Here is a 27,127-nt window from a genome sequence, read left to right as displayed (position 1 = left end):
TCATGGACTTCCACAAGTCCTCCGGTCCCAATGCCTCTTGAAAAACTGTGCCATTCAAGCTAAAAAATCAAACAAGATACTTGATAGGCCACACTTTACAAACCCTTTTCTGTTCTAACCTTTTAGAATCTGACTCAATTCCAAAGTCCTTTGAGAGACTTTGCCTGAGCAGTCAGTTCCCAGTTGTTTCTCCAACCTCTCAACTATGACAGCATTTGTAGGCTGCACCTGTCACTTGGTGCCAAGGTCATTAACAAATATTTTTTGAATATTATCTCATCTTAAAATATTTGTTATAAAAAATTTAGAACCCCACTGACATTATGATCACATTCAGCAGCAAGACCAAACAGGGCAGCACAGGCCAGATGGTGGAGTTGGTTGGACATCGTCCCATATACCAGAAGGTTTGGGAATTTTACAAATTGATGTTTTAAATAAACTGTATATTAAAAGAAAAAAATAATATTAAATATTTAACACTGTATTCAAATATTTCTCCTTAGTCTCCCTTCCTTCTCTTAGTTATCACACTTCCTAATAGCTATATTTAGAGAATATGCACTTAAAAACTTCCAGATTTCTTTTAAAAATCTTTTTACAAGTGTTGCTGTTGGTGGTGTGTTTTTGCTTTTCCTTCACACATCCAGGCAGCCTTGGAAGAATTTTGTTCAACTGTCAAGAGACTTTATTTTTTTATTATTATTATTTTTTTTATTATTATTATTTTTTTAATCCACACCCGAGGACATTTTTCCATGTTTTGTTCAGATAGAGTGAGAGAGAGAGAGAAACATTGATGTGAAAGGGACACATCGAGTAGCTGCCACCCGCACGACCAACCAGGGCCGGGGACAAACTGCAACTGAGGTACATGCCCTTAGCGGGAACTGAACCTGGGTCTCTCTGGACTGCAGGCTGATGCTCTAACCGCTGAGCCAAACCAGCCAGGGCTGTCAAGAGACTTTAAACAGACTGCAATTTATTAAACAATGCCTAAAGATTCCATGTTCTCATAAAGGTTGTTGTTTTGTTCTGTTTTTAGCCCTGACAGTCAAGAGGCATCAGAGATATGAGGTAAGGGGTACACTAATTACTGGACATAAAACCTCAAGTTCAGATGACAGGAATGGCACTATCTGTCAAGGCCATGTCTAAGAACGGGCAGGCTCAAGTGTCTTACATCCTAAGAGTTTGAGAAGGAAAATCTCTGGTCGGTCGATGGGAAAGCTCGGTCAGAATGTGTGTTCATGCTCGCCCTGCATGTCCTGGCCATGTAGCCTCAGCACCCATCCAGGTTCTCAAGCCCAACCTGACTTAATGGGACATTTCTCAGCTTATGGTCCTCCAGGGGCACCTCACTGCCCACCATAGGGTTCCACTCACTTTGTAAACTATATTGATCACCTTCTGCATGGGAAATCTTACACAGAAGCACAATGTGTAAAACAGATTTGGATGTGGTGGATGTAGAGGTGCGGGATGCAGAGGTGAATGTGGTGGATGTAGAGGTGCCGGATGCAGAGGTGAAGGTCCCCCGTTCTCTTCCCCTCACCTCTCCATCAGCATCAGCACCACTGCCCCAAGGCCCTGAGCACACTGGGGAAAACTGTCTGTACAGAAAGTTTTAGGGCTGAGTAAAACTGAGCCCTTCCTCTCCCATCTTCAAATCTGCCTCCCTCTGCACAGCCACACATCTGCCCCCAGAATGCCTTACAGAGCAGTTTAATGATCGATACTGGTTCCATCAGGGAGTGCAGAGGGGGCCACAGCCCATCACACAGCCAGACTTCCCCATATTTCTGTGGCCTAATACACGGTGGAGGTTGATACCCCCAGAAAACTGAGACATATATGAACAGCAGCTATAAATCCTTGTGTCCCATGCTGTGTTCAGCTTCTGGACACTTGTGCATCCTTGCCTGTCTCCACATCCTTCAGGGTCCAGCTCACATGCCACCTCTGATTCCCCCGCATGGCGTGTTCAACTGACAGGTGTCACTGAACACTCCTGGGAAGCCCACGAGAAGAAGTGGAATAGTCCTGCCCACGGGACTAGCCTGGCAAAGGAGGACAGGCTAACTCAGTGTTGCCTCACAGTGTGCCCAGGGCACTCTGGGAGCCCAGGCATCTGACTCAGTGGGTGGGACAGAGTGGAGCTGCAAGCACTTCTCAGAGGGGACAGCTCCAACTGGGTTTTGAAGGCTGAGTAGGAGTTGGTGGCAAGGATGAAGGGATAGGTTCTGCTGTGGGAGCTCAGGCCTGAGAGTATGGTGATACTGGTGCGTGCTGGTGGGCAGACCGGATGGAGCACAGATGAGAGTGCTGGGGGCAGTGGCCAAAGAGGGAGAGCTGGGCCTTCTTCCTGCTTGAAGCCCCCTGTGTGCTCCAGCTCACATCACTGATAGCAGTTGGGGCTCTTACCCACGCAGATCCCCTCAGGATGGGTTGCAGGCAGCCGAGGCCAGTGGGGAGAACACAGGTCTGGAGCTCTCCAGGTGGAGTTCAAGCCCCCGCTTCACCCCTTGCTGGCTTTGTGACTTGGGGCTCATTCCTTAACTGATGCAAGTGAGGCTCTGCATGTGTAGGAAGGGACTGTTCCTGCCTCCCTCTCGGGGCTGTTGTGCAGTGTGATGAGGCAGGGACAGAGACTGCCTAGTGCAGGCCCGGGACAGGCAGCGGGAGGACACCCAGGTGACTGCAGAGTCTTAACGACCAAACCCAACCCGCTGCCCGGCTTTGATCAGAACTGTCCATGGACAGTAAGGGGCATGGTCTCCCCTCTACCAAGAATCCTGGATTCTGGCCCACGCAGGGGAAATGAACACGTGATGGGAAAGCAGGCGCTACCGGCCACTCCCCGCTGAAAGGACAGCGGAAAACTGCCCACCGAGAGAAACGGACATGTTCCCTCGGGAGTGCTCCCAAACTGGGACGGCTTTCAGGGGAGACTCTGTCGCCCTAAGATCCTGAGTGGTGCTGGGAGGGTCCGGGGGGCGAGAGAGCTAAGAGAGGAATGAGCTGAACCGCAACCCAGGGCGTGCAGGGCACCTGGGACAGGATTAAGTCAGCGGACACCTCCTGTGAGGGGGCTTGTGAGGGCCCAGCCGCGGCATTGCACACCCAGCCTGTGCCTGACGCACAGTAGGTCCACAGCTCTTCCCTGTTTGTTGTGTCTGCAGGCTCATCATTTCCGGAAACTGCCCAGAGCTGTAGTTTCTCTGAGTGCTGGTGTCAATGTTCCGGTAGAGCCGTGTATTGAGCGAAAACTCGTCCCCATGGCCGTGTTTTCCAGGACCCAGATCAGGAGAATAAGGGTCGAGTTGAGAGGCCGAGACTCAGCCCTCAAACCCGGGTCAGACTCTTAGTCCCACCCCTTCCTTGTTGAGGGACCAGCTCAGGGAAGTCCCATACCTGTCAGCAGGTACACTCGTGCACCCAGTCGAGGTTATACAGGTCAAACACTCTAAGGCCATGGAGTCAGCAGTTAGAGTGTCGGCTTGCAGACTGAAGGATCGCAGGTTGGAGTCCGGTCAAGGACACGTAGCTGGGTTGCAGGTTCAATCCCCAGCCTGGTCAGGGTCAATCGATATGTCTCTCTCCCTCCCTCCTTTCCACTCTCTCTAAAATCAATGGAAAAATATCCTCAGGGGAGGATTAACAAAAAAGATAAAAAATTAAAGTAGACGCTGAGGAAGTGTTTCCTTCCCGAATTAAATTGTTTCTTGATTCAGGACGTTGTTCCATAGAGACGGTCCCGTGGGCCTGGCCTGATGAAAGTGGTGCAGGAGCTAAAACGTGACACAGAACTGCCCAGGGCAGCAGCTGTGTCCCTCGGGGGTCGGTTTGGGTCCAGATGCCTGGAAGACGCTTTCGTCATGAACCAAGTGCCTCAGTCTGACTGTTCTCGTGTATGTTTTTGCTGACCAGGAGCTGAGAGAAGACAACAGCGTTTTGATGGAAACCAAGTCCATGGTGGAGGAACAGCTGACCATTGCTCGGGCCTGGGGTGATCAAGTCCACGAGCTGGAGAAAGAAAACCTGCAGCTGAAATCGAAGCTTCGCACCCTGGAGCTGGTATGACAGCTGCTGTCACCGCGTGTGAAGCAGACTGGGGCAGCTTCATGTGGATGCTGTGTCATCGCTGATGCTCAGCTCCTGGGGATGCTCTGCTGGGACGGTGCTGTGGCCGCTGACTGCCCAGAGGCGCTCGCTAAGGTCAGAGCTTGAGTGGGCGCCACGTCACACCCACGCAGCAGACAGGGCTGGAGTGCGTGCTTTTCTGTGAGGATGTATGTATGTGGGGTCTGCTGGCGTTCGTGGTGTGGGTTGAGCTGTGATTTGTGTGTCTACAGCCTTGCCAAGGTTAGTGAGGCCTGCTAAGGGGCTACGAGACTGCCTGTGACCATATTGATTTAAAGCCCTTTGCTGTGAATCACTTTGTTCAGACTCCACTGGGTTGGAGACCTTAGTCAGGTCTCTTCCTCACCTAGGTCACTGGGTCAACATACCTTTTAGTGGGTGTAACTCTCACAGCTGGGCCCCGTGCTGGAGTCGTTTCTGTGCGGCTGTGTTTTGGGAAATGAGCGGGTGCACAAAGGCCCTTCACCCTGGGGGGATGAGGGTAGATGTCTGGGGGCCTGAACCTGACCAGAGGGGGCTCCGGGCTGCATCCTCACCCCTCCCCTCCCCCTGCACTAGGCCCAAGACACAGACCAGAAACACACTGAGGAACTCATAGAAAAGAACATGGTCCTCGAGATTGCGCAGAAACAGCGCATGAGCGAGTCCGCCCACCTGGTCTGGGAGCTGGAGCAGCTGTCGGAGAACATAAACCTGTCGGATGACCTTTCAGATGGTAGGTAGCCGCCCTGGTGCCTGGGAGGCAGCCTGGCTGTGGCTTCTTCCTCATCCAGGGGCTGAGCCCTTGGCTGTGAATCTTGGGTGTCAGCCCACCCTCACCCCATGTACATTGAAGTTTATTCAAGGGCCATTTGGAACCCTTTGATTGCAATCTCCCCAAGGAGAACATGAGGGACTAGCAGCCTTGATGTCAGGACATGAAACACAAAGTAGGTGTTGCCAGATTTCTCAGTTCCACATGGACATTCCCAGGAGAGCCCAGATTACAGCATGCTGACAGCCAGGGGACTTCTTAGATCTCTCCATGGATGACTGAAACTCCTGGGGGGCAGATGTCCCCAGTGGTCACTGATGTCCGTTATAAATGGAGATTATTTCCTGGGCATTTTGTCCTTGGTTTCCTTGCATAATTGGGCAGGATGGATGCACTCTGCTCTCTGTCTCCCTGGGTCGGGGCTGCTAAGTGGCAGCTTCTCATGGGACCCAGGCTTCTTCCTCTTCTTGTGGTTTCCTTGTGCCCAGCACCCCAGACGAGGTGTTGAGTTGGCAGGGGAAGGGGGTGGAGTGGCAGTGGCCAGTGCAGCAGGAGGCCTGAGACCAGGAAACAGCAGCCGGCTCCTCTGTTCACACGGAGCACACGTGCACCCGAGAGTGCAAGTTCGTGCTCACTGAGAGCTTCACAGAGCAGGGGGGCGTCAGGCTGGGGTGGGAGGGGGGGCGTCAGGCTGGGGTGGGAGGGGGGGCGTGCTCTTCCAGTTCTGAGAAACATGCCTAAGCATCATGGAGAGGCTTTGAAAGCAGCTGGATATCCAAGGGGTCCCATTAGTTCCATACCTACAATCGGCTCATTAAACTATTAATTGTGAGCAGTGAGATGGTTCTGTGGTTTGGAGTCTGGGCACTGCTGGGCGGTGTGGGGGGATCCCTGCTCTGGAGTTCAGGTTCATGGGGAGGAGCACTGCCCTCTGGTGGAGCAGGAGGATAGTGCAGGCTGGCGGGACCAAATGTATTTCTGTCAGAGGCCAGGGTGGCAGATGGGGTTGGAGGCCTCACTGATTCAGATCAGTATAGTTCGTGAGCCCTTTCAGGTCAGTGCCATGGCTTATTGTGGATGTTCCCAGCTCCTGCTGCTTAGCTGGCAGCTAATAAACAAGCATGAGTGTGATTGTGTGTGGATGGTGTGCTGGCCTCTGGAGTCAGAATGACCTGACTGACAGTCCTGGTTCCTCCACGTGTAGGCTGGGTGCCTCTTTTAAACCTCAGTTTTCTTATCTGCAAAATGGGGTAATAGAGCTGCCTCCCAGGGTTGCTATGCGTATCCTGTGAGAGGAGACAGTGCCGGGCCCACGGGGCACCAATAAAGGATGGCTGTCCTTGTGACCCTTGCCTTATTCAAGGTGTCCCATTGTTCTGGCTCTTGGGGTGCACATGAGCGTAGCACCCGGTAAAGAACCATTGGCTGTTTCCCCAATAAACTGTCATGTCTTCATAATAGTCTCTGAGGAAATGAGGCTTGTAATCAACTCCATTGTTGAACTTGGAGAACCTTCAGAACTTTTTCCACGAGAACTTTGGTGTGAAATAGTGAAAACATCTGATAGTTACAGAACAGCAGGAATGTAGCTAATGCCACAGAACTATACCCTCAAAAACAGTTAAAACGGTAAATTCGATGTGTATATTTCACCACAGTTTTTTTAAATGTTAATTTATAAGTGACTGCAGCAAAGTACCGTCTAGTGATCCCCGGGTGTGAGTTAGTGGCGTTATAGCCGCTCGGTGTCGCTTGTAGCCTTGTCAGGGCGAAGCCCCTCCCACGTTTCCCATGTGAGAACATGCGTGTCTGTGTGTGGTCAGCGCTGGACGGGGCCGGGCCGCTCCGCTGTGCACTGCCTGTGGCGTGGGGTCCTCAGTGTTCTGGCTTCTCGGGTCCGTGCTGCTGTCCATGGTGGAGGAGCAGAAGCAAAGCCAGACGCAGGCACTTGTCATCCTCTGATCACCCGAGTTGCCGGAAACATGTTGTTTCCAGCTGAGCGGCTGCTGGGAGAGCCTTCCCCTCTCCGTGTGCTGATGGAGGAGGAGCAGGTGGGTCGGCCGCATCCGCAGTCCAGTGTGATGAGGCTCCAGGGCTGAGCATGTGGCCTCGGAGGGACAAGGGCGGGAGCAGTCCTGACCCCTCTTTCGAGGGCTCTCATCTAAATTCGTTTTTTCCTGAAAATGCCCCAGAATTTACGTAAAGCCATGGACCTGGTTGTGACAGGATGGCCAAGACCGCCCGTCCTTCTCGGGTCTGTGCTCCCTTCCTCTTCGCATTCAAAGGACGGAATCTGCCCTTTTCTATCTGACTTATGTGTTTGTCTCACTTAGAATTTTTTAAAATATGTTTTCCTTGATTTTCTTTAAGAGATAGTTGAAGGGAAGGAGAAATAGAAACATCGATGTGAGAGAGAAACATTGGTTGGCCTTCTCTTGCATGCCCTCCACTGGGGATCGAGTCCAAAACCTGGACATGTGCCCTGTCCAGGAATCCAGCTGGGACCTCTCAGTCCAGGGGACGACGGTCAATCCACTGAGCTGCACCAAAAAGGCACCCTTGGAATTTTTAAAGCAGTTTCAATAGACTATCTCAGTCTTTCTGCAATATAACTATAATTACAAAATGAAATCTCTGTCTCAAGGACCTTATCCAGGGTGGCAAGTCCTGGGCATGGGCACCCATAGCCTCCACCGCCCTGGAAGACATACTAGTTAGTCGTCATGTCCTCTCCCCCCGCAAGCCACCCAGACTCCCACTGCTCTCAGGCTGGCCCGGGAATGCCATCTGCTGGCTCGCTCTGTCAGCCTCTAACATCCTCCACCTGAGGTCAGGTTGGAACTTGGGAATAGTGGTTCTAGCAGTTCCATGGTGTTGAACTTTTGCATGGGCTTCTCCACCGTCACCTGCTTTCCTCTTAAGCTCTGGGTTGCTCCCCTAACAGACCCCAGCTGTGCCCGTAGAGGGGCCTTAACTGCCCGAGGAGCCGTCAGGTGCTGACAGCAACAGCACCCCGTGAAAAGGGAGGGACACCCGCTGACCCGTGGGAGCCCATCCCAGGCCCGCGCACCTGGGGTTGGGACTGATGGCCGTCTGTGGCTGCGGGCAGAGTGGAGCCCAGGCCCCTGGAATCTGGGCTCTGACCCGACTTTGCACTTCAGCCTCCAGGAAATCGTTTGTGCTTGAGCTGAATGAATGTGCCTCCAGCCACATCCTGAAGCTGGAGAAGGAGAAACAGAGCCTGCAGAGCACCATCCAGGAGCTGCGGGACGCGTCCCTGGTCCTGGAGGAGCGCAGCCGCCAGTGCAGGGGGCTGGAGGAGGAGAAGCAGCAGCTCAGCAAGAAGGTGACCTGGGTGTGCGGATGTGCGGGCAAGGAGGCGGCCGGTGGGCACCCGGTGTCCTGAGGATGCGCAGTGGGAGACATGCAGACCCAGTGACGCCTCAGCTGTGCTGGACGGACAGGAGCCGTCATGGAGAACTCACTAGCAGTGTGACCGGCACGACTGACCGCTGTGTGCCCTGTTGCCTCCTGATGAATGGGGTTCACGATGTCCCCACCACATAGGTGCTGTGAGGGCCGCATGGTCAGTATAGGTCCAGGGTCCAGCACCGAGCACGTGCTCCCGGAGCAGAGCGCTGCGCCCTGTTCGAGAGCCTGGGCGGAGCTGGGAGGGCAGCGGTGTGGAGGACACGTGTGAGCAGGGCAGTGCGGGCCTGTCGGCATTGCTGGGGGACAAGACCAGCTCACCTTCCCTCTCAGTGGACGGGATGAGGAAGAAAAGAGGGCTCAGCTGCATGTGCCCCTCAGGACACCGGGCCCAGGGGCCCAGTGGGACTCACAGTCCAGGCCGTCCTGCAGGCAGGAGGGGCTCCATGCACGTGGCAGGAAGGGCCATGGAGAGGCTAGGGCGGGGCAGAGGGATCGGTCATCGGGACAGACAGCCACCCGAGGACGGCACAGCCGCAGGGTGGGCTCTGAACACACGTTGACCAGGGGCCAGGCAAGAGCACTCTGGCTTGCTGCCCACCTTGTAGCGGGTGCATTCAGCTGTCTGGGTGTCTGTCCCGACCTGCCCACCAGTCCTGCAGTGTCACTGGTCGCGGAGGCACCGGGAGTGGAGGGACATGGGCTGCAGACGGGAGACCTGGGCTCTGCTGGTCACGCTCCGCTGGTGCTATGTCTCTGGGTGAGAGCTGGGACACCCCCTCCTCTGTGAGGCGCTGTCCCCAGGCCTCTTGTCGAGGGTCAGTTAGTCCCTCTCCTGTCCCTTTGAAGTGTCGTGAGCCTCACATCAGAGCAGCTGCCAGATAGTGTGTCCTTTCCTGGTGGGACGCTGGACGCCCATCTCGTGCCATCTCTCAGGCCAGCGCAGCACAGGGAGAGCCACTGGACAGTGGGTGTTACATCACATGGGCCTGGCACAGGACAGGTCTCTAGAAATGGCCGTCTGTCCTCAGCCAAGAGGAAAAGAATGGACCTTTAGAAAGATGAGACCTCCAATTGGGGGGTCCTCAGGGTCTGTGCAGAAGGCCTGCAGGCCTCAGAAATGACCACTGGCACGTTTCCTGCCCTCGGGTCAAGGCCAGTCCCTCCTCTGCACAAACAGGACTGGCGGTGCCACCTCTCCAGCATGACCCCTGTGCCCCTGTCCTCGGGTCCCACCCCTGCGTCCTCGCTGGACCCCTCCCTGGTAGGACGCCACGCAGTCCTGCCACAGCCCGCGGGAGGCGTGTCTGGGCCCAGAGTCCTGGCGGAAGGAGCGCTGCAGGCCCCCGACCAGCTGTCCCGTGTGTGGTACCGGGGGTCCTGGGAATGCGGCCCTTCTGCGCGCCGGAGCGCTTCTCCTTCCTGTCCTGCTCAGCTGCATCCAGCCTGACCCAGCAGGGCTGGTTCTGCCTTCTGAAGAGGTGACTGTTCTGTTTTCAGTCACCTCTTCAGTCTAGAAGCAATGACAATCAGAAATGCAAAGGTTGGAATAAATTCCTTTCTCTGGGGAGGAAGGGGCACGGGGCTGAGGTATTAACAGTAAGGCAGGGGTGCAAGGCGGGGGTTGGGGGCACACACCACAGTCCCCCACTGGGTGAGCAGGCTGGGGTGGGGCCCCTGCGGTGCGTCCCAGCTCTGCCACATCCTCACGGTGGAGCTTTGGGCAAATCCCTCGACTTCTCAGAGCCCTGTGCCCTTCTCTGAGTGACGGTTAATGACAACCGCTCAGTGCTGCCTCCTCGGGGCCACCCTCAGGCCAGCGCTGCCCTCGGGAGATCTGGTTCCCTGGGCCCAGACCTTGCGCAGGACGTGGCCCTGCTGGGTGCGGCTCCCCCGGCCTCGGGTCCCCACGTAGGGCAGGGGGCCTGGTGTGCTGACAGGGTGATGTCAGGACACGGATATGAGCCCCACTGTGCCCGACCCTCCCTCTCCTGGGGAAGAAGCCTGCCTGGCTGCTGCTTCCGGAGGCGCCCGAGACAGTGCCCGGCCCCGAGGGAGGAGGCAGGGCGGCCCCAGCCCGAGAAGTGGGCAGAGCGGGCGCGACCGGTGCCAGCCCGCAGCCGACGGGCCTGGAGCAGGCTCTGGGTCCTGGCTGTCACCGGGTCCTGCACACCTCCGGGTCCTACGTCCAGAGGTGCTACTCGGTGCCTGAGGTTCGGGGCCTTTAGAAGCTTTTGAACCGTCTGAACTTCGGCTTGGAGACCCATTGCTTAGTTCAGAGCCGTTGTCCCGAACCAGCGACATCAGGGTCACAAGTCAAACATGCAGATTTTGGGGCACCAGCCCAGTCTGATTGGGGGGCATTGTCACAGGGGGACAGTAGGGTTTGGGGGGATAGCACATGGGAAGAGGACAGGCCTTGGTGACACTTTTACCTGGGTGCGAGAGGGAGGAGAGACATAGCAGAAGACCATTCTGAGCAGCTGGAGTGTGGGAATGTCCCTGACCAGGTGACGTCCCTGCAGGGCACCCAGCGGTGGTGGCCGCTGGCCCCAGGCAGGTGGCCTGACCCTTAGGATAGTAGACAAGGCCAAAGGGGGGAGCAGTGCGGGTGAGGATTGGAGAGCTGGGTGCCCAAGCCCTTCTCTGTTCCCTGAGCTGGACGTGCACCCTGTGGGCTGAGTCAGTGGTCAGGGGTGTGTGTGGGGAGGTCACTGCAGAACAAGGCCTGGACTGGGCAGCGGCTCCCGGAGGCCCCCAGGCGCCGGGCTCCTCTCTTCCTGTCCCTCCAGCCTTGGCTGTGGCTGTTGTACCTCCCCGAGAAGTGGCGGGAAGGAGCTTTTCCTTGAGAAAAGTCCTGTTAAAGTAGTCCGTGGGGCCCACAGGTTTGGGGTTTGCTTTAAAACTAATTTGCTTGTGAAACTGACATGTGCATGAGCTGGGTCTCTGGCTCTGTAGGTGGAAAAGTTGCAGACCCAGCTGGAGAGAGAAAAGCAGAGCAACCAGGATTTGGAGACCTTCAGTGAGGAGCTGATCTTAGAGACAGAGCAGTTGCGTTATGACATGCAGACCCGGACAGCTGACAGCGCCAGGCAGGTAGGCCCTCCGGTGTGGGCGCCTCCCCTGGAAGCCCTGCCCACAAGAGGGAGGTCACAGCTGTGTCCTGGTCATCGATCAGTAGGGATACGTGGGCTACCAGTTCCCTTGCTCAGCTGCAGCTTGGACCAGCAATTCCCACCCTCATTAGGGGCACGGGGACAGGTTTCACCTCCCAGGGACACTGGCTGTCTTGTTTTCGGTTGTCATGACTTGGGGGAGGACAGAGGAGGTGCTCCTGGCTGTGGTGGGTAGAGGCCAGGGATGCTATTCAGTGTCCTGCGGCACACAGGACAGGCCCGCAGGACACAGAGGATCCCGCTCCAAATGCCCAGAGTCACACCGGAAACCCTGGCAAACCTCCAGCTTTGATTGCCTCACACCAGAACCAGGGCAGGCAGTCCAGTGCTGGGCAGTGACTCAGTGACTCCCCCCAGGAGCCAGGCTTCTGTCTTCGGCTCAGCCAGACTTGGCAGTGGCGGTTGTACCTCCCAAAGACATGGGCAGGAAGAACGTGGAGCTTGAAGGGGCAGAAGAAAGACCTCCTCAGGACCCACTGTTAACATCTCATTGGCCAGACCCAACACATGACTGCCCTTAGCTGCAAGGGAGGCTGGGTATCAAGTACTTGCGTTTTTTAGCCTCTCTAGTAGAGCAAAAGAAGGGGGTTGGGATGGTGCTATGTACAGTGCAAAGACAGAAGGGGCCGCCCTGATGTGGCTTACAGTCTAGACGGCTGATGGACAGGTGATTTCAGACGTGTGCTATTGAAGGAAAAACATGGGACCAGGGATAGAGTCCTGCTAGGGGCAGGACAGTTAGAAGTCTGGTGCAGGGCTTCTCTGAGGAGCTGACGCTCACACTGAGCCCTGGAGGGTGAGAAGGGGCCAGGATGCTGGAGGCCGGGGGTGGGGATGGTGGGTGTTGAGGGCAGAGGGAAGGTCACCTGCGGTGTCTGCGGGGGGAGTGCCTCCCGCACGCCAGGACCAAAAGCTCTTTTCTTGTTTTATTTTATTATTATTTCTTTAATCCTCACTCGAGGATATTTTTTCATAGATTTTTATATTGAATGGGAGGATGGGAGGGTGGGAGGGAAGGAGAGAGACAGAGAGAAACATCGATGTGAGAGAGACACATCTACTGGTTGCCTCCCTCATAATCCCAACCAGGGCTGGGGATCGAACCTGCAACCAAGGTACGTGACCTTGACCAGGATTAGAACCTGTGACTCTCCGGTCCATGGGCCGATGCTCTAACAGCTGAGCCACACCAGCCAGGGCACTTCCATTGTTTTAGGGAAGAGGAGATGTGGTTTATGTTCCTAATCACCCCGGCTGCTGTGAATGGGTTTGGACTTGGACTGGCTCAATGGGAGTCTCTATGCCCTTCACCTAGTGTCCTTATCAGGCCTCTGGAAACATCAGAACTTCCTTTGGCTCCAAGGTGGGTGGCCTTTCCAGGCCTACACTTTAGTCCCCCAGTTTGGACCCAAGTCACTGAAATGCACTCGTGCAGCTGCCTATGTCATTTCCATTGTGTTTTCCTGCAGATCCAGCTTCTTGAGCAAGAAAAGGATCATCTCAGCCAAGCAATGCGGTTGCTGCAGGAGAGGTCACAGGCCGGCAGTGAGGCCCGCATGAAGGACATCGAGAGCGAGAACAGAGTCCTCCACCAGACGGTGACAGAGACCAGCAGCAAACTCAGCCAGCTGGAGTTGGAGAAGCAGCAGCTGCTCTGGGACCTGGAGCAGGTGAAGGAGAAGGTGAAGCGGATGGAGGAGCTGGAGAAGGAGCTACACCGGCAGGAGAAGGAGAACGAGAAGCTGGCCGAGAAGTTCACCTCCCTGAGCACCACGGCCACCGAGAAGATCGACGCCCTGGAGCGTGAGAGCCAGGATCTGACGCTGGAGAACCAGGAGCTGAGCAGGTCTCTGCACACCCTGCGGAACACGTCGGTGCAGCTCGAGGAGCTGGAGCGGGACAACAAGCAGCTGAAAGAGGAGAACCTGGAGCTGCGCAGGATGGTGGAGACCGTGAGCTTCACGAAGGCCAAGATGGCTCAGGTGGAGGCAGAGAGCCAGGAGCTTGAGCAGGAGGAGGAGCAGAGAAGCGAGGAGCTGAAGGCCCTGAGCACGAAGTCGGGGAGCCTGGAGCTCAGCTACCAGAGCGGGAGCCCCGAGAACCTGCAGCTGCTGCCGACCCTGGAGACCAGCGGCCAAAAGTCGCAGGCCCTGCAGCACGAGCTCGGGGAGCTGCAGGCAGAACACCAGGCCCTGCAGCGGGACCTGGAGACCCAGCAGCTCGCCAACAAGCCGCTGGAGAGGTCCGAGGACAGGAAGGCCCTGGAGCAGGAGGTGGCCCGGCTGGAGAAGGACAAGAAGCTGTTGGAAGAGGAGGTGAAGCAGCTTCAACAGCAAGTGGAGCTGAAGGACGTGGTCTTGGATGACAGCACTGCCAGGCTGTCCGCAGCTCTGGACAAGGAGATGGCATGCTGCAAGGACGCAGCCACCAAGCAGAAGGATCTGGAGAAGGACAACAGAGACCTCACCGAGCAAGTCCCCATGCACATGAGGACGTTGAGTGAGATGAGCTGGGTGCAGGCAGCCCCTCCACGGGGAACGGCTGGGTTGGCGTCTGTCCACAGCAGCGCCTCATGCTGTGAAAATCAGCTGTTCTCTTACTCCCCAGAGATAACCACTGCCCTGCACGCATGTCCACGGACACCCTGCTCTCTGCTATCTACTCTATTGTGCATTGTATTAATTACGCCTTGTCTCGTTACATAACATAGGCGTTAAGCCACGACTTCTAATGGCTGAGAAGCTAGATGTCTGAATGTTGAAACTTTAAATATGTAAGTGTTGATAAATGACTTAATTTTTCTAAAAACCTGTGTGGACCAAACTAGACCCATTTGTGTTCAAATTGAGTCCATGAGCCTCAGGCAATGTGGGTTTTCTGATAGAAATCTTGCCCCAGGAAACCCAGTTGGGTAATTATGATGATGATAATTTCAGTGGATTTACATAAGCATCTCGTGTTTCATTGATCTCAGGAGTTGAAATTAGTAGGGGTCTTGGAATTGAGGAGTAGAGCAGGGCATAGAGAGTTTTAGAGCAAAAATGTTCTGATTCCATGTTTTTAAAAAGTGTTTTAATGGAACCCTTTTTTCCAAACAGGTTGATATGTCAAAACCTCATGCATAAAAGATTTTAACAGTGAGGCTCTTGAAGCGGTGTGTGAGGCTGCCTGTTCTGTCTCCCCAGCCCAAAGTGGGCACCAGGGGTAGCCTCATAGAAGCCCAATAGACAGTTTGAAAAGTGCTGATTTTGTTCAACCCCTCATTTACACAAGAGAAAACAGAGGCCCAGAGAGGGTGTTTGAGGAAGGTTGCACAGCTGGGTTAAAGCCTGGCAGTGCTCCTGAGCCTTGGCCCTGTGGCTCTCCACCCCCAGGGTCAGTTTCCTGTACCAGCAGCTGAAGGGGGAGCACGAGGGGCTGCACAGCCACATCAAGGAGCTGGAAACCTCACTGAACAGCTCGAAGCTGGGGCTGAGCCACCGGCAGGGTCGATGGTCAGGGGCCCAGTGGTTCCCCAGCTATCACTTCATGAGGGGCTCACTTCACAGTGAACTCTTGGGAAAGCCCTCGGGTCCACAGGCCATTCCTGATCACAGGAAGGACCATCCCACCAGCACAGCACAGAGGGGGAAGACCACCCTGGGCCCACAGTACATCTCCGATTGCTTTTCTTCTAAGCCACAGTTTCCTCACCTGGGGTCTTCCTCCGGACCTCATTCCTGGCAGCTCCCTAGGCCCCGTAGACCAGCACCCCTTAAACTCTCACCTTCCAGTGAATCGACTCATTGGCCAGCCCAGGGCTCAGAAGCCTTCCAGGGCTGAGCCTTGCTTCCTCCAGACCCCCCTCCTGGAGCTCCCCGCACCTTCCCTGCACCCAGACCACCCCATGCTCCACCTCCACGTCCCTTCCCCACCCACGGGCTAGCCGCCTCCCCATCTGTATCAGCAAGGAAACCAGGGGTCAGGAGCTGGGGCCCAGCGGGCAGCACAGTGTAGGTACCCCGCGTGCACCTGTCCGGGACAAGACCAAACAAAAGCGTGCTATCTGCCTCATGAAGGCCAGACTCTCCCCCAGCCCAAGTTCAAGTGGTGTCCCTTTGGTCCTGTCTGTGTTTTTGAAAATGGCAACTGATTTCCACCCTGTAGAAACCCAGAGATGTTGCTTTACAACCTGGGTTTCTGGAGCCTTTGAAGAAACAATCAGAAGCTCCACCCCATCGAGGGCAGCACTGGGTCTGCAGGTCCCACATTCAGTCCACCTGCACCTGTGCCCAGCCGCACCGCAGTCCCCACCACTCCCTCTCGTCTTCCCAGGCCCCTTTGCTCCATCTCCTCTGTCTGGCCCCCAAAAGGCTTTGCATTTGCTTTCACGGAAGTGTTATCGGAAACCTGCTTTGGAATGGGTTGTGGTCAAAGGTCTGATTTACTAAACTGACTTTCATAACCTTGATGCCCATCTAACTCCCTGAGGGCAGAGCTCCCCACCACTAACAGTGTTGTCCCTCTGTACCCACAGGAGCTAGCCTCCCCTTATGTCTGCCCACAGTGCCCAGCATCCTGAACTGACCCGTCCAGAGAGCAATTGGGTTTCTGAGCTTCGGTTTTCAGATGGTTTGGGGTTTGCTCCCCTGAGATGTCGTACAGCCGATCCTAGGTGTTTCCCGGGCTCCTCGAGGCGGTAGGGTTCCTGGACCCACGTCAGATGCTTCCATCCACATATCCCAAGTCGGCCATCGTGATGGCCATGAGCATAGTTTTGTCTGAATCCCAGAAAAATACCAGCCCCTCTGGGCCAGGTCCCAGGCTGGCTGATGAGTATATTTGTGTGTTTTATTTAACACCTGATGGGATTTTCTTTCTCCTTTGTTTGCAGAGATAAATTAAATGCCTTACAAAGACATAAGGAGAAACTGGAGGAAAAAATAATGGAACAGTACAAGTTATATGATCCTGCTCCGAAGAAGTGAGTTGACCTAGGCTTCAGGAACTGAAACAGTTCTTGCTTATCTCGGGCAGGAAAGCCGAGCCCTCTGGAGCAGTGACCAGCATGCGGCGGAGCTGCGCCGTGTGGGGCGCGTGCAGGTCCTCCCAGCACAGGAAGACCTGAGCATCCCTCAGACCGCCCTCCGTGAGGAGCTGCGCCGTGTGGGGCGCGTGCAGGTCCTCCCAGCACAGGAAGACCTGAGCATCCCTCAGACCGCCCTCTGTGAGGAGCTGCGCCGTGTGGGGCGCGTGCAGGTCCTCCCAGCACAGGAAGACCTGAGCATCCCTCAGACCCGCCCTCCGTGCTCAGGCTCGTCCTCGGAGGAGGGCGCACGTCTGCGCCTGGAGCCGGTCAGGGGCGGAGTCTGGTCTTAGAGCCACTCGAGCAGGAGTGTTAGGTTTTGTCTCAACACTTCGGGACCCGGAAAACCGTGTTTCTTTCTGGGAGGGAAGCTCGGGTCAGGCATCTGGACCAGCCTGCATGGTCTTCAAACACGGGACCTTTCCGTCTCACCTATTCCTTCGGGTTCACGGGACCCCAGGGCGGTTTCACAGACGTGTCCCCTTCACCAGAGAGCAGCAGCCGGTTGGGGGCTGGCTTGGTCCCCAAGATAGGCTGGCACCGTCCAGCAGGGCTTCCCTGGTCCCAGGCCTGCGCCCCAGGTGCAGGCCCTTCAGATTGTCCTGTCCCAGCCCAGCCTTGAAGTCGAGTCACCACGAGTCGGGCGAGGCCTCTCTCTTGGTCACAGAACCACAGGCTCAGGCCCTCCCCCTCCGCAGCAGACAGCTGAGGCCGGTGGGACACGGAGGTGGGACACGGAGGGACAGTGAGCGCAGAGCTGCTCGGGCAGGGCCGGGTCAGACCCGAGGGGCTGCTGGGGTCAGGACGCCTCCATTTCCGGTCAGCTGCAACCCAGGACCTACCCTTCAGTCCACTCGGTTTACGTCCTCGGCCCACTCTGCCCTCCTCGACCCTCACCCAGACTCCTCAGTGCCCGGACGGTCACAGTCTGCCCGCCTAGTTCAGTCATCACTAACCCAGCGACAAATGCGGGGCCCCGGCTTCTCGACAACGGCCCGTTGATGGGAAATAGCCGACAAGCCGAGGTTAGATCAGCGGAGCAGCACGTCCTGGGTCTCGCACAGACTGTCGAGTTGAGAGCTGAATTTGAGGTTCTGTTTTCCCGGGGACTAGTGTGGGTTTCTGCCAGGAGGAACGATTCTCCCGTCCCTGGTCTGTGCGAACTCACTGCAGACTGTGCACCCCGAGCCCAGATACGATGACTGAGGTGATGGCGAAGAGCACCATCATTCTGAACCCCAAATTGACAGCCATCTTCCCAGGCTGCTGGTGGAAATCCCAGCTCGCGTTAGGGCACCAGTGACCCGGGGGGCAGGGCGGGTGGACTATGCCCTAAAACTCCTCTTCCAACTAGGACAAACCACTGGATTGGAGCCAAAGCCTTAGTGAAATTCATGAAACGGAAGGAGGAGGGTGGCAGTGAGCATCTCACGTCAACCTCAGGCAGCATGCCCTGGCCACTGGAGTCCTCAGAACAGGCCATGCCCTCCACTTCTCAGCCTCTGCAGGCTCAGCTGGAGCCTCTGCAGTCCACCCCATACTGCTCCCACTGGGTAGAAGAGGGAGGCACCCCCACAAAGGTAGGAGGGGCTGCCCTGCTACAGGCTGGAAGTGAGGGGAGGATCTCAGGTCTCCCTGGGGGACAGGCCAGGAGCAAGGAGGCAGCGCATGGATGGATGTGCACACACGTGCAGGAGCCTGGAGGGGGCGCTCTGCACACACACATCTGCCTCCTTAGGTGTGTTCACAGCCAAGTAGAAAATCGACGCCCACCGCAGTGCTGTGGCAGTTTCGGCCCATAATTTAGTTACTTTAGCGTGAGGAGCCGCCCGCATCATGTAAGGGTGGCAGGGACTCGAACATCCGGAGCAGTGTCCACACAGGCTCCGCAGAGTCCAGCTCGGTCCTGCCAGGCCCAGAGGAAGCCGTGTCTGTAGGAGATCCCAGCGCACGCAGCACGCACTGGACACAGGCAGGACCTTCAGCAAGACCTTGGTGGCGCTGATCAGGTCCAGTTTTCTTTCCCAACCTGAGCTGGCCTTGAGTCCCCCCACCAGGGGTGCCTCATCACTTAGGCTGTCGTCTGGGGTTTGTCAGGGGTTCTGAAATGGATTTCTGGTTGCATAGGCTGTATGTATTTCATCGGATCTAAGAGGCTGTCAATCATCTGCACAGCCGTGAGCACATCTAAAGAGTGAATCGGTTGTGCGAACTGCCTCCTCGCCCGGTGACTGACACCGTGAGGCTGCATTCCGATTGCAGAGATGTTAAGGTTTGGGGGCAAAGCAAGTGCCTCTTACATTATATTAAGCAAAGCCCTTGCCTTAAACATGGTTTAATTGTCAAATTTAGTCTTAAATATCATTTATAGATTATTTATCCATAAACTGTCCCAACGTGCACCCTGTGAAATGTAACGTGTGTGAGGGACTCCAGGACTTTCTGACGACCAGGCCTGGCTCGAGGCCCGGGCGCTGGCAGCCGCCTTCTGAGTGTGACACGCACAGGCCTTCCCGAAGACATGCGCTTCAGGACCTGTGTCCCTCGCGAGGCCACAGTGACAGCGCACAGTGTGGGGTCTGTGCCCGCGCGCTCAGTCTGTACAGGAGAGGACAAGGCACACGCTCGCGTGCAGGGAGGTGGTGGGGAAGCTGGTTAGGAAGCGTTTGATCCAGAGAGCTCTGTGGCCTCGGCTGTTGTCCTGGCTACTTGAGTTTTTGACATTTATCACCTCAACTTGCGTTATTGTCCAAGTTGACTCCAGGAACTGTAGTCAGCCTCCCTGAGTTAGCAAACCTTTCCGAGGAAGAAGTGCCGACAGGTGCAGACCAGTGCTGACCCAGACTGAGCAGGGGTGGGGACCGAGTGGCAGCAGCCACGGGCCCGGGGCTCTATCTGGGCGCAGCATCCCCTGCGCTGCTTGACCTGCTCCACCTCATTTCGTTCTGCCCACCACGTGAGGACAGCACCGCTCCTGCCCCCGGTCCAGAGCTGGGAAAGGGAGGCTTGACAAGGGTAAGCCCTTGCCAGAGAGAAGTGTTAGAGCTGGACCCGAACCCAGGTCTGACAGAGTCCGGAGCCTGAGCTCTTCCCCCTGCGAGCACTGCCTGCAGCGGAAGCTGCTGTGGTCCCTGCAGGTGCTGAGCACACCTGGGCACCAGCGCCGACCATCCCTCCCTCATCCTGCGGTGCGAGCTGTGGCCACCGGGTGGTGCTGTGGAGACAGAAATCAGGCAGGTTCTGCTCTGGACTTGAATCCTAAATCAGAAATTGGGTAAATCAGTTACGTTCATGTATAGGACATGTACAGACACGTAGACCAATTGTTTGTTCCTATAAAACTATTATTGGAAGGTCATAGAGTGTAGCTTTGGAGCACAGGATGCGTAGGCATCTACATGGGATTGATTCTTGATGTTGAGGGTGTTTTGGTATCCTAGAGGTATTTTCATTATTTCCAAACTCATCCTGCCAGAAGAGGTTACTTTAGATGTACAAGAATTACCAGTGAAATGTTCAGGTAGACTGTTTCATTACAAAAGTCTAGAAACACAGCCTTCAGTGTTCCCAAGGTCTTTGAACAGGAGCAGGAGTTGTGTGTGAGCCGGGTTGTCAAGGAGCCTCTCATTAAAGTGGACGAATAGAACACGCCGGGTCCTCAGTTGATAAACAGTCTTGTGTAATAATGTAAACACTGAGGTTGAAACAGTCTGATGCCTGGTCCTGGAGCAGCACAGGGTCTCCTCCAGGTAAGGAAGCCTTGGGCGCAGGGAGGCGCTAAATGGATCACATGGGCCAGAGCGTGAAGGACTCACCAGGTCCCGACTCTGCTTGTGCCCTGGGCACTGTTTCCATCTCTCCGGCGGGACAGGATTCTGGTTTCCCAAGTACACTTAGCTAATGGAGCATCATTTGTTATTACTTAGTTCATTTATTTGTTGTGTTTTTTTCCCCCTTCCTCTCTTGGGTTATCCCGGGGATAACAATTTAGCAACTTAGCGCAAAAAGAATGACTTTTTGAGAAGCCAAAGCAAGGATAAAGACAAGTCTGCAACGGCCCACCCGACTTTCTTTAAACGCCTGCTGTGTTGTCATCCCCTACCGCCCCCCCAAGAGCCCCTCCCTTCTTTAGAAAGAGAGATTGCTGATCCTGTTCCTTTGTCGATGTCTTCACCCTATTCTCCCCTTCATTCCTGAAACTCAAACAAAAGGCCAGATGACCCATAGTGAATCTCTCTCTTTTTGACCCCACTTCCAAGCCAAACTTAAAGTAACCAACGTGGATTCTGATTTCAAAAGAGATCAGTCATCACACACACCCTCTGGACCATCCTACAGCGCAGCACAGTTTGAGGGGAGCCTCGGGACATCCACACAGGTCCTTGGGCCAGGATGTCCGTAGTAAGTAAGTCCCTAGCCATGTGCTGCCCCCTTCCATGGTACCTGCAGGCTTACACGTCATGCCCGTGTGTGACGCAGACCAGACCCGCTGTCGCTGTGCTTTCTGAAATATATGGCCTCTTCAAGTGAGTCTTTTCTAAGACCTTTTAAGCACTAAATTTAAACCTGCTGCCCTTTGTTCCCCTTTCCCTGTCAGCTTGGAATTGTTGGCTTTAGTACATAATGCCCTTTTTAGATGCGCTCTATGTTTTGAAGGACTTTTTCCTCCACTCAACATTTTGAACAGTTGGATGGATGTTGCTGAGCCAGGGTTCGGCTCAGAGTGATGTTTTATGACCATGTGGAGCTTCTCTGACCTCTGAGATCCTGGTGAAAGACCAGCGTGGACAGACCGAGCGTCGGCCCACAGTCACCGGCAGGGCGGGGCCGCCCGTCCACAGAGGCCTTCAGCTACTGCAGGGATTTCTCTCTGCAGCCAGCCTGGGCCATCGCCATGGTTTTTGCCATGTCTCTGTCACCTGTGCTCCCTCACCTGTTGTGCCTTCATTGACTCACTGACTGGTTCCACTTGAATTTATTTAAAAAGAAAGATTATTTTCAGTACTGTAAATGGAAAACCAGTAGAGCATAAAACAAGGTCCCATAAAGTAGATCTGTAGCAGTTACACTGTTCAGGTCAGTGGGTGCGGCAGTGACTTCGTCTCATCACCTGCTCTGGTTCCCTGGTCCTCCAGCCCATCTCCCAGCATGCTGTAGGGCACGCGCGGTTTCTCTGCCATCGCTGCTGCTGCTGACCTCCACCTGTCCTCTGCTCCTCATCTTAACTTCACCCGTGGACGCCTGTCCGATTCATTCCACCAGACCTGACTCTTGCTTCTCATCAAGGTTATCTTTCAAAATCCAAAATTTCCCTATGTCTCAAATTGTAAGACTTGGGTCCTTAAAACTTCACAGTGGGTCTACACATTGAGTGGCTGAGGGGCAGGGGGTCAGGTCCTGGGAGGGGGCAGGGAGGGGCCTGAATCCCAACAGAGGGCGTGGCTCTGGGTCCACAGACCTTGGGCTGCCTGGAGCAGGTCCTGTGCAGAACATCATTGTCCTACTGCCCTGGGCCCTCCAACCGTATGAATTGTTAACTTGTGTTTGGAGAACCCATCCCCTAAGTGGTTGAAGGTCGTTTTGCTCTGTACCTCCCAATGTCTTTGTTTTGTTTTGTTTTTTTGTTTTTTTGTTTTGTTTTTTTATCCTCATCCGAGGACATTTTTCCATTTTTTGTACAGATAGAGTGGGGGGGAGAGAGAGAGAGAGAGAGAAACATCGACGTGAAAGGGACACATCGAGTGGCTGCCACCCGCACGACCAACCAGGGCCGGGGACAAACTGCAACCGAGGTACATGCCCTTAACGGGAACCGAACCCGGGTCTCTCTAGACCGCAGGCCTACGCTTTAACCGCTGAGCCAAAGCGGCCAGGGCCCAATGTCTTTGTTTTTTAAGTAAGGATTTTATTTAACTTTGACAAGAGTATATGTTCATCGTAGAAAATTCGGAGATTGCAGAAAAGCACAAAATTCAAGGTGAAAACCATTCCTGCGGTCGGTGCACCATGCAGAGACGAGGACTCCTTAAACACATCACTGTGAGGGCGGCAGTATCTTCTCTGCAGTGAGGAAGCCAGTTGGTGGGGTGCACACCTGGACCTGGGGGCCTTCACTCCAGGCTCAGTGGTCCTGAGCAGATGTCTGCGGGGTCTGTCTAAATCAGGGATTTGAGTGACACACAGTGTTACCCAGCAGGTGTGCCCCGTGGCTCATGTGTTGGACTTTTCCTGACATTTTGCTGAGCCTCTTGAGTCTGTCCTTTGCTTTCTCCCAGCTGTGCAGACCCCAGCCCGGGAGGCGCTCAGCCCAGCTTCTGTCCCTGTGGTCCGTGTGCCCTGCGGCCTCTGCTTCTAGGCCTCGGCGTGGCAGCCCCACCTTGGCACGGGGTTCTGCAGCCCCATTTCTCAATGTCTTTCTCTGTCCCAGGCCCTGGGGACCTAAAACCGAAGCGAGGATCCCCACACAGGGGCAGCCTTGACCACAGGGATGTCTCTGTTGACCCAGCCACGAAGGCCTGGCCGTCTGAGCTGGGCTCCCGGACCTGTTCGTCCAGCTCCACCCCCATGTCCCGGCACCCAGGAGGCCGCAGCAAAGGTGAGTCACAGGCCCCCAGAACGGAGAGGGAAGAGCACCGGGCCGGGTCCTTCTCAAAGGCTCTGGCTCGCAGGCAGGAGGGGCCTCGCGAACTGAGAGGTGGTAGCACGGTGGCCGCGCTGGGACAGGCTTTGGCATCACAGACAGGTTCAGACCCCAGCTCTGCCACAGCTGTGTGACTTTGGGGCCGGTCCCAGGCCGCCGGCGGGAAAGGCCTGGAGCCCACCACCGCTGCGCAGGGATTGGTGGCAACTAGTAGCTCCGCACGGAGGCGAACTGGAGTTTGGGCTAAAATAGGCAATGTTGGCGGTTTATTCTCCAGCGGGCAGACTTGGCAGGGTCTTGGATGTGGAGGTTGGTTGACTGAGTGGAGGGCAAGAGCCTGGCTCAGCTTCAGGACCTGGTCCCCCTTGTTTACAAAAGAGCCACACCCCTGGGAGAAGATGAGTTGAGTGACGCAGGGCAGCCCGGCACCCTTCTGCGCTCCTGGCCAGACCCTGCATGGGCGGCCTCTCGCCGCTGGATGTCAAGGGAACGGTGCCGTGTGCCGGAGGCAGACCTGCCCAGGGGCTGTGGGCCGTCAGGAGTCTGCCCCTCTCCCAGGCTCCGCAGCGCAGGAGCCCTGCCTGGTTTCGAGCAGGAGCTGGGAACACCGTCCCCCCGGGACTTCCAGAGGCCTGACCCACGGGCTGTCTCCGCCTGGATCCCACCCTGAGCCCAGGCTGTGCCTGCTCCCAGGCTGCGGAGCCTGCGCGAGGGCCCGCGGCTGCAAGGCCAGCTCTGCCCGCAGCAGCTCCCTGGCAGCCGCTCTCAGCCCAGGCAGGCCCTGCTGCCTGCCACACGGCGGCCCTGCTGCCCCCGGGAAGGACCCAGGGCTGCTGTCAGAGAGAAGCTAGCAGGTTTCAGGCACAGGGCACTGCAGTCCTCAGCAAAAGAGCAGTTGACTGGTGGCCGTTGGATTCCGGAATGTTTCTGGCTGGCAGTTGCTGGTACAGGGTTCAGTCCCTAGGAAGTCAGCATCCTCCCTCAGGGGCTGGATTGTTTCCTTTTCCTCCCTCCGGCCACCTGGAGAGAACAAGGCCCCTAGGAGAGAGAGGGTAGCTTTCAGGGCCCTGTGCTGTAGGTTGGGGAAGGGGCTCCCCGGTACTGAGCAGCAGCTCCTTTGGCTGCATTATCCTTAGGCCAGAGCACGGCTGCTGTTTGGAGCCCAGTCATTGCACAGGCAGGAGCATGACTTAAAGTGAAATCAAATAGCAGCCTGGAGTGTGAGGCTATCCTAGCAGGAGAACTAGGGGGAGAGAGAGGTACAGGCAGGTTCTAAGGGCATGGTCCACACGTCCCTCCCTCCTCCAGGGTCCCGGTCTGATGCTCGGTTCCTGAGCGCTGGCCTGCATCACGCTCCCCGGGGCTGCTGGACACCGGCTGGGCCCCGGGGTCCTGACTCAGGAGCTCTGAGGTCGGGTCCGGAGAATCTGCATACTTCCACCTTCCCAGATGGTGCCTTGTCCTTTTCAGCCTAAATGAGACCAAAATTATCTCACTGCAGAAGTTTGTTGTGGAAGCTGATGCTCCACTCCTGAGAACCACCCCCACCTCCCCGCATCTTCCCAGCGTGTTCACCCCACTCACCTGACTCCCCTCCCCTCGCCTGAGCAGCCTGGAGAAGTGGAAGTCACCGCGGTGCCCCCCACGCCCCCACTCCCTCCGTGTTCATGCTGGGGGATGTCACAGTGGGCAGTCGGGGTGGCCAGAGAGGGGGGTCGTGAAGATGGTGTCAGAGGTGTGGAAAAGTGTGGGGAAGAGCCCAGTGATGTGGAAGACAGCTGCAGAGCAGACAGCCGTGGGTTCAGATCCTGTCTGCCTTCTCCAGATGTGGGGCCTGCTTAGCTCTAAACCGCAGTTGCTCAACCTGTTCGAGGTTGTGGTAACAGAACCTTGCGAGGTTGCTTGGAGAACTGAACGAGTTTGGGGTTTGTTCGGCTGTTGCGGTGACACCTGGGTTTCTAGCTCAGGGCTGGCGGGGGAGCATTGATAACGGGGCCTGCTGTGTGCACGAGCACAGGTCTCACTGCAAACGCCCGGGACCTGTGACTCTGACTGACGTGGAAACAGCCGACGTGTCTCCGGCAGGCTGAGCGTCCACATGTCTTCAGGGGCCCGGAGTGTTGGCAGGTGCAGATGGCCCCTGGGCCGCTGCTCCCTGCCACGGCCCGCTGGCCGGGGTCTGCTCCCTCCGCGGGTGACCCCTGCCGCTCGTCCTCCCAGGAGCTCCTCCCTTCCCTGGGCGGTGTCTGTCAGCTCGAGACACCTCCACGGGGCTCCTCCAGGCGGGCGCTGCCGGCAGAGGCCGCAGTTCCCAGAGCAGGGTCAGACCCTGGCCTCCGGCGGCTCTGCCCACCCCCAGCATGGGGGGAGAGGAGACTGGCTCCTCCGGGGGATGCCCAGCCCGGGCACAGCTGCTGGGCCGGGTGGCCGTCCCCTGGGCACCCTTGAGTTCCCCTCGGGGGCCCGCCACCCCTTTCCCAGGTTCAGAGAAACGTCTTGGTGGCAGCGAGGACTTGGGGTGCGGTCGGTCTGGCTTTTCAGGAGCTGCTGGCCTGGTCCCTCCTGGTGGCCTGAGGCAGAGCCCTCTCGAGGCGTCTGAGCCGGTGCTGAGAGGGACGAGGCCGGTCCGCCCGGCCCGGCTCAGCCCCGCTCCGCTGGTGGGTTGAGGCACAGACTGGACCAGGCTGTGGCAGCTCCAGCCCCGGCCTTCCCGTGGATGGGTTTGTGGAAAGCCCTTCCCCCTGGGTCTGTGCCCCTCCTGGGGAAGTTAGGGGGCTGCCTGAGTGACGGCTGGCGGTTCTCCCTGATTGTGTGTTGCCCCGGCCCCGCCACCCTGACCAGGGGCAGCGTGTGTGGTGGGGGTGACACTGGCCATGAAAAGGCTGAGCAGGAGCGAAGCTCTAGTCCTGGCCATGTGGCTGCCCAGGGGTGTCCTGGGAGGCAGAGGGCTCTCCGAGGACCCTCCTGGCCCTCACTCCCACCTCCCTTCTCTGCAGGACGCTCCCCGTTGCCGGGATGACCTGCTGAGCGACTACTTCAGGAAGGCCAGCGATCTGCCCACCCCGACCCCCGGAGGCCAGCCGGGACCACCCGCCAGGAAGGAAGGGGCCCGGGTGCCCGCCCACTCTGTGGCCCCCGCCTTCAAGCTGGCTGTGAGCCCCTCCGAGGGGAAGCTGCTGGCCCCGGGGCAGTACGCGAAGCCCAACTTCAGGCCTGCTGAGGCCGCAGCCGCTCCCAGTGCCCCCCTGAGGCAGGCCCTGCCCCCCCAGCCCCTCTCGGGGCAGACCCGGCAGGCGCCGGCGGCCCCCACGGCCCACGCCCCTGCCAGCGGGGCTGCGGCCCTGACCCGCGCCTTCAGCCTGGCCTCCGCCCACCTGCTGCGGGCCAGCAGGCCGGAGGCCTTCAGACAGGAGTCTCCTCAGAACCCTGGGCATTCCGAGAACTCGGGGGGCAGAGAAACCCACCCCCTGCAAAGCTCCACACCCCCCAGCTCCCACAGCCTGGCCCAGGAGAGGACCCCCCTCGTGGGAAAGCTTGGTGGCTCCTGTCAGGGCCCCGGGCCCCGAAGCCGGCCACTGGACATGAGGCGCTTCTCACTGGCTCCCCCAAAGGAGGAGAGAGCCCCCCTGCAGCAGCCCGCCCCGGCCCCGGCCCCTGCCCTGGAAGGGGGCAGCAGCTCCCAGCTCCAGCACCTCGCGCCTGCTGCAGCCCCAGCCGCCAGGACCAAGCCCCAGACCCCCCAACACTCAGGGGAAGCAACCATCGTTGCCCCTGGCCGGGTGGGGCACAGCCTGTCACAGGGGGACAGGGTCCCAGGACAGGGCCACCGAGAGGGCTGCCCTGCCAAGAGCCCTGGCAGGTCTCCAGACGTGGCTCCCCACGCCCGCCGGGAGCGTGTGCGAGAGCGTGTGCACCCCTGA

The 27,127-nt window shown here is 56.9% G+C and overlaps 1 protein-coding gene across 1 annotated transcript; it reads left to right on the top strand.

Moving 5' to 3' along the window:
- The first annotated feature begins 1,439 nt into the window (after window positions 1-1,439).
- Window positions 1,440-27,127, top strand: LOC118623593 (protein Daple-like). The gene is made up of 9 exons (XM_036251347.1): window positions 1,440-1,526; window positions 3,931-4,077; window positions 4,702-4,858; window positions 8,059-8,243; window positions 11,285-11,422; window positions 12,972-14,047; window positions 14,877-14,996; window positions 17,922-18,147; window positions 26,204-27,127. The coding sequence occupies exons 1-9, from the start codon at window positions 1,440-1,442 to the stop codon at window positions 27,125-27,127; spliced, it is 3,060 nt and encodes a 1,019-aa protein (XP_036107240.1).

The sequence above is a fragment of the Molossus molossus genome, unplaced genomic scaffold (assembly GCF_014108415.1).
Source record: "Molossus molossus isolate mMolMol1 unplaced genomic scaffold, mMolMol1.p scaffold_m16_p_1, whole genome shotgun sequence".
NCBI lineage: Eukaryota > Metazoa > Chordata > Mammalia > Chiroptera > Molossidae > Molossus > Molossus molossus.
This window is presented reverse-complemented; position numbering and strand designations above follow the sequence as displayed.

Excerpts from the sequence above, each read along its gene's own strand:
- LOC118623593 (XM_036251347.1), top strand. The coding sequence starts at position 1,440 with ATGTGTAAAACAGATTTGGATGTGGTGGATGTAGAGGTGCGGGATGCA. Across the intron at positions 4,859-8,058 it reads GTCGGATGACCTTTCAGATG|CCTCCAGGAAATCGTTTGTG; the intron begins GTAGGTAGCCGC and ends TTTGCACTTCAG. Across the intron at positions 11,423-12,971 it reads CAGCTGACAGCGCCAGGCAG|ATCCAGCTTCTTGAGCAAGA; the intron begins GTAGGCCCTCCG and ends GTTTTCCTGCAG.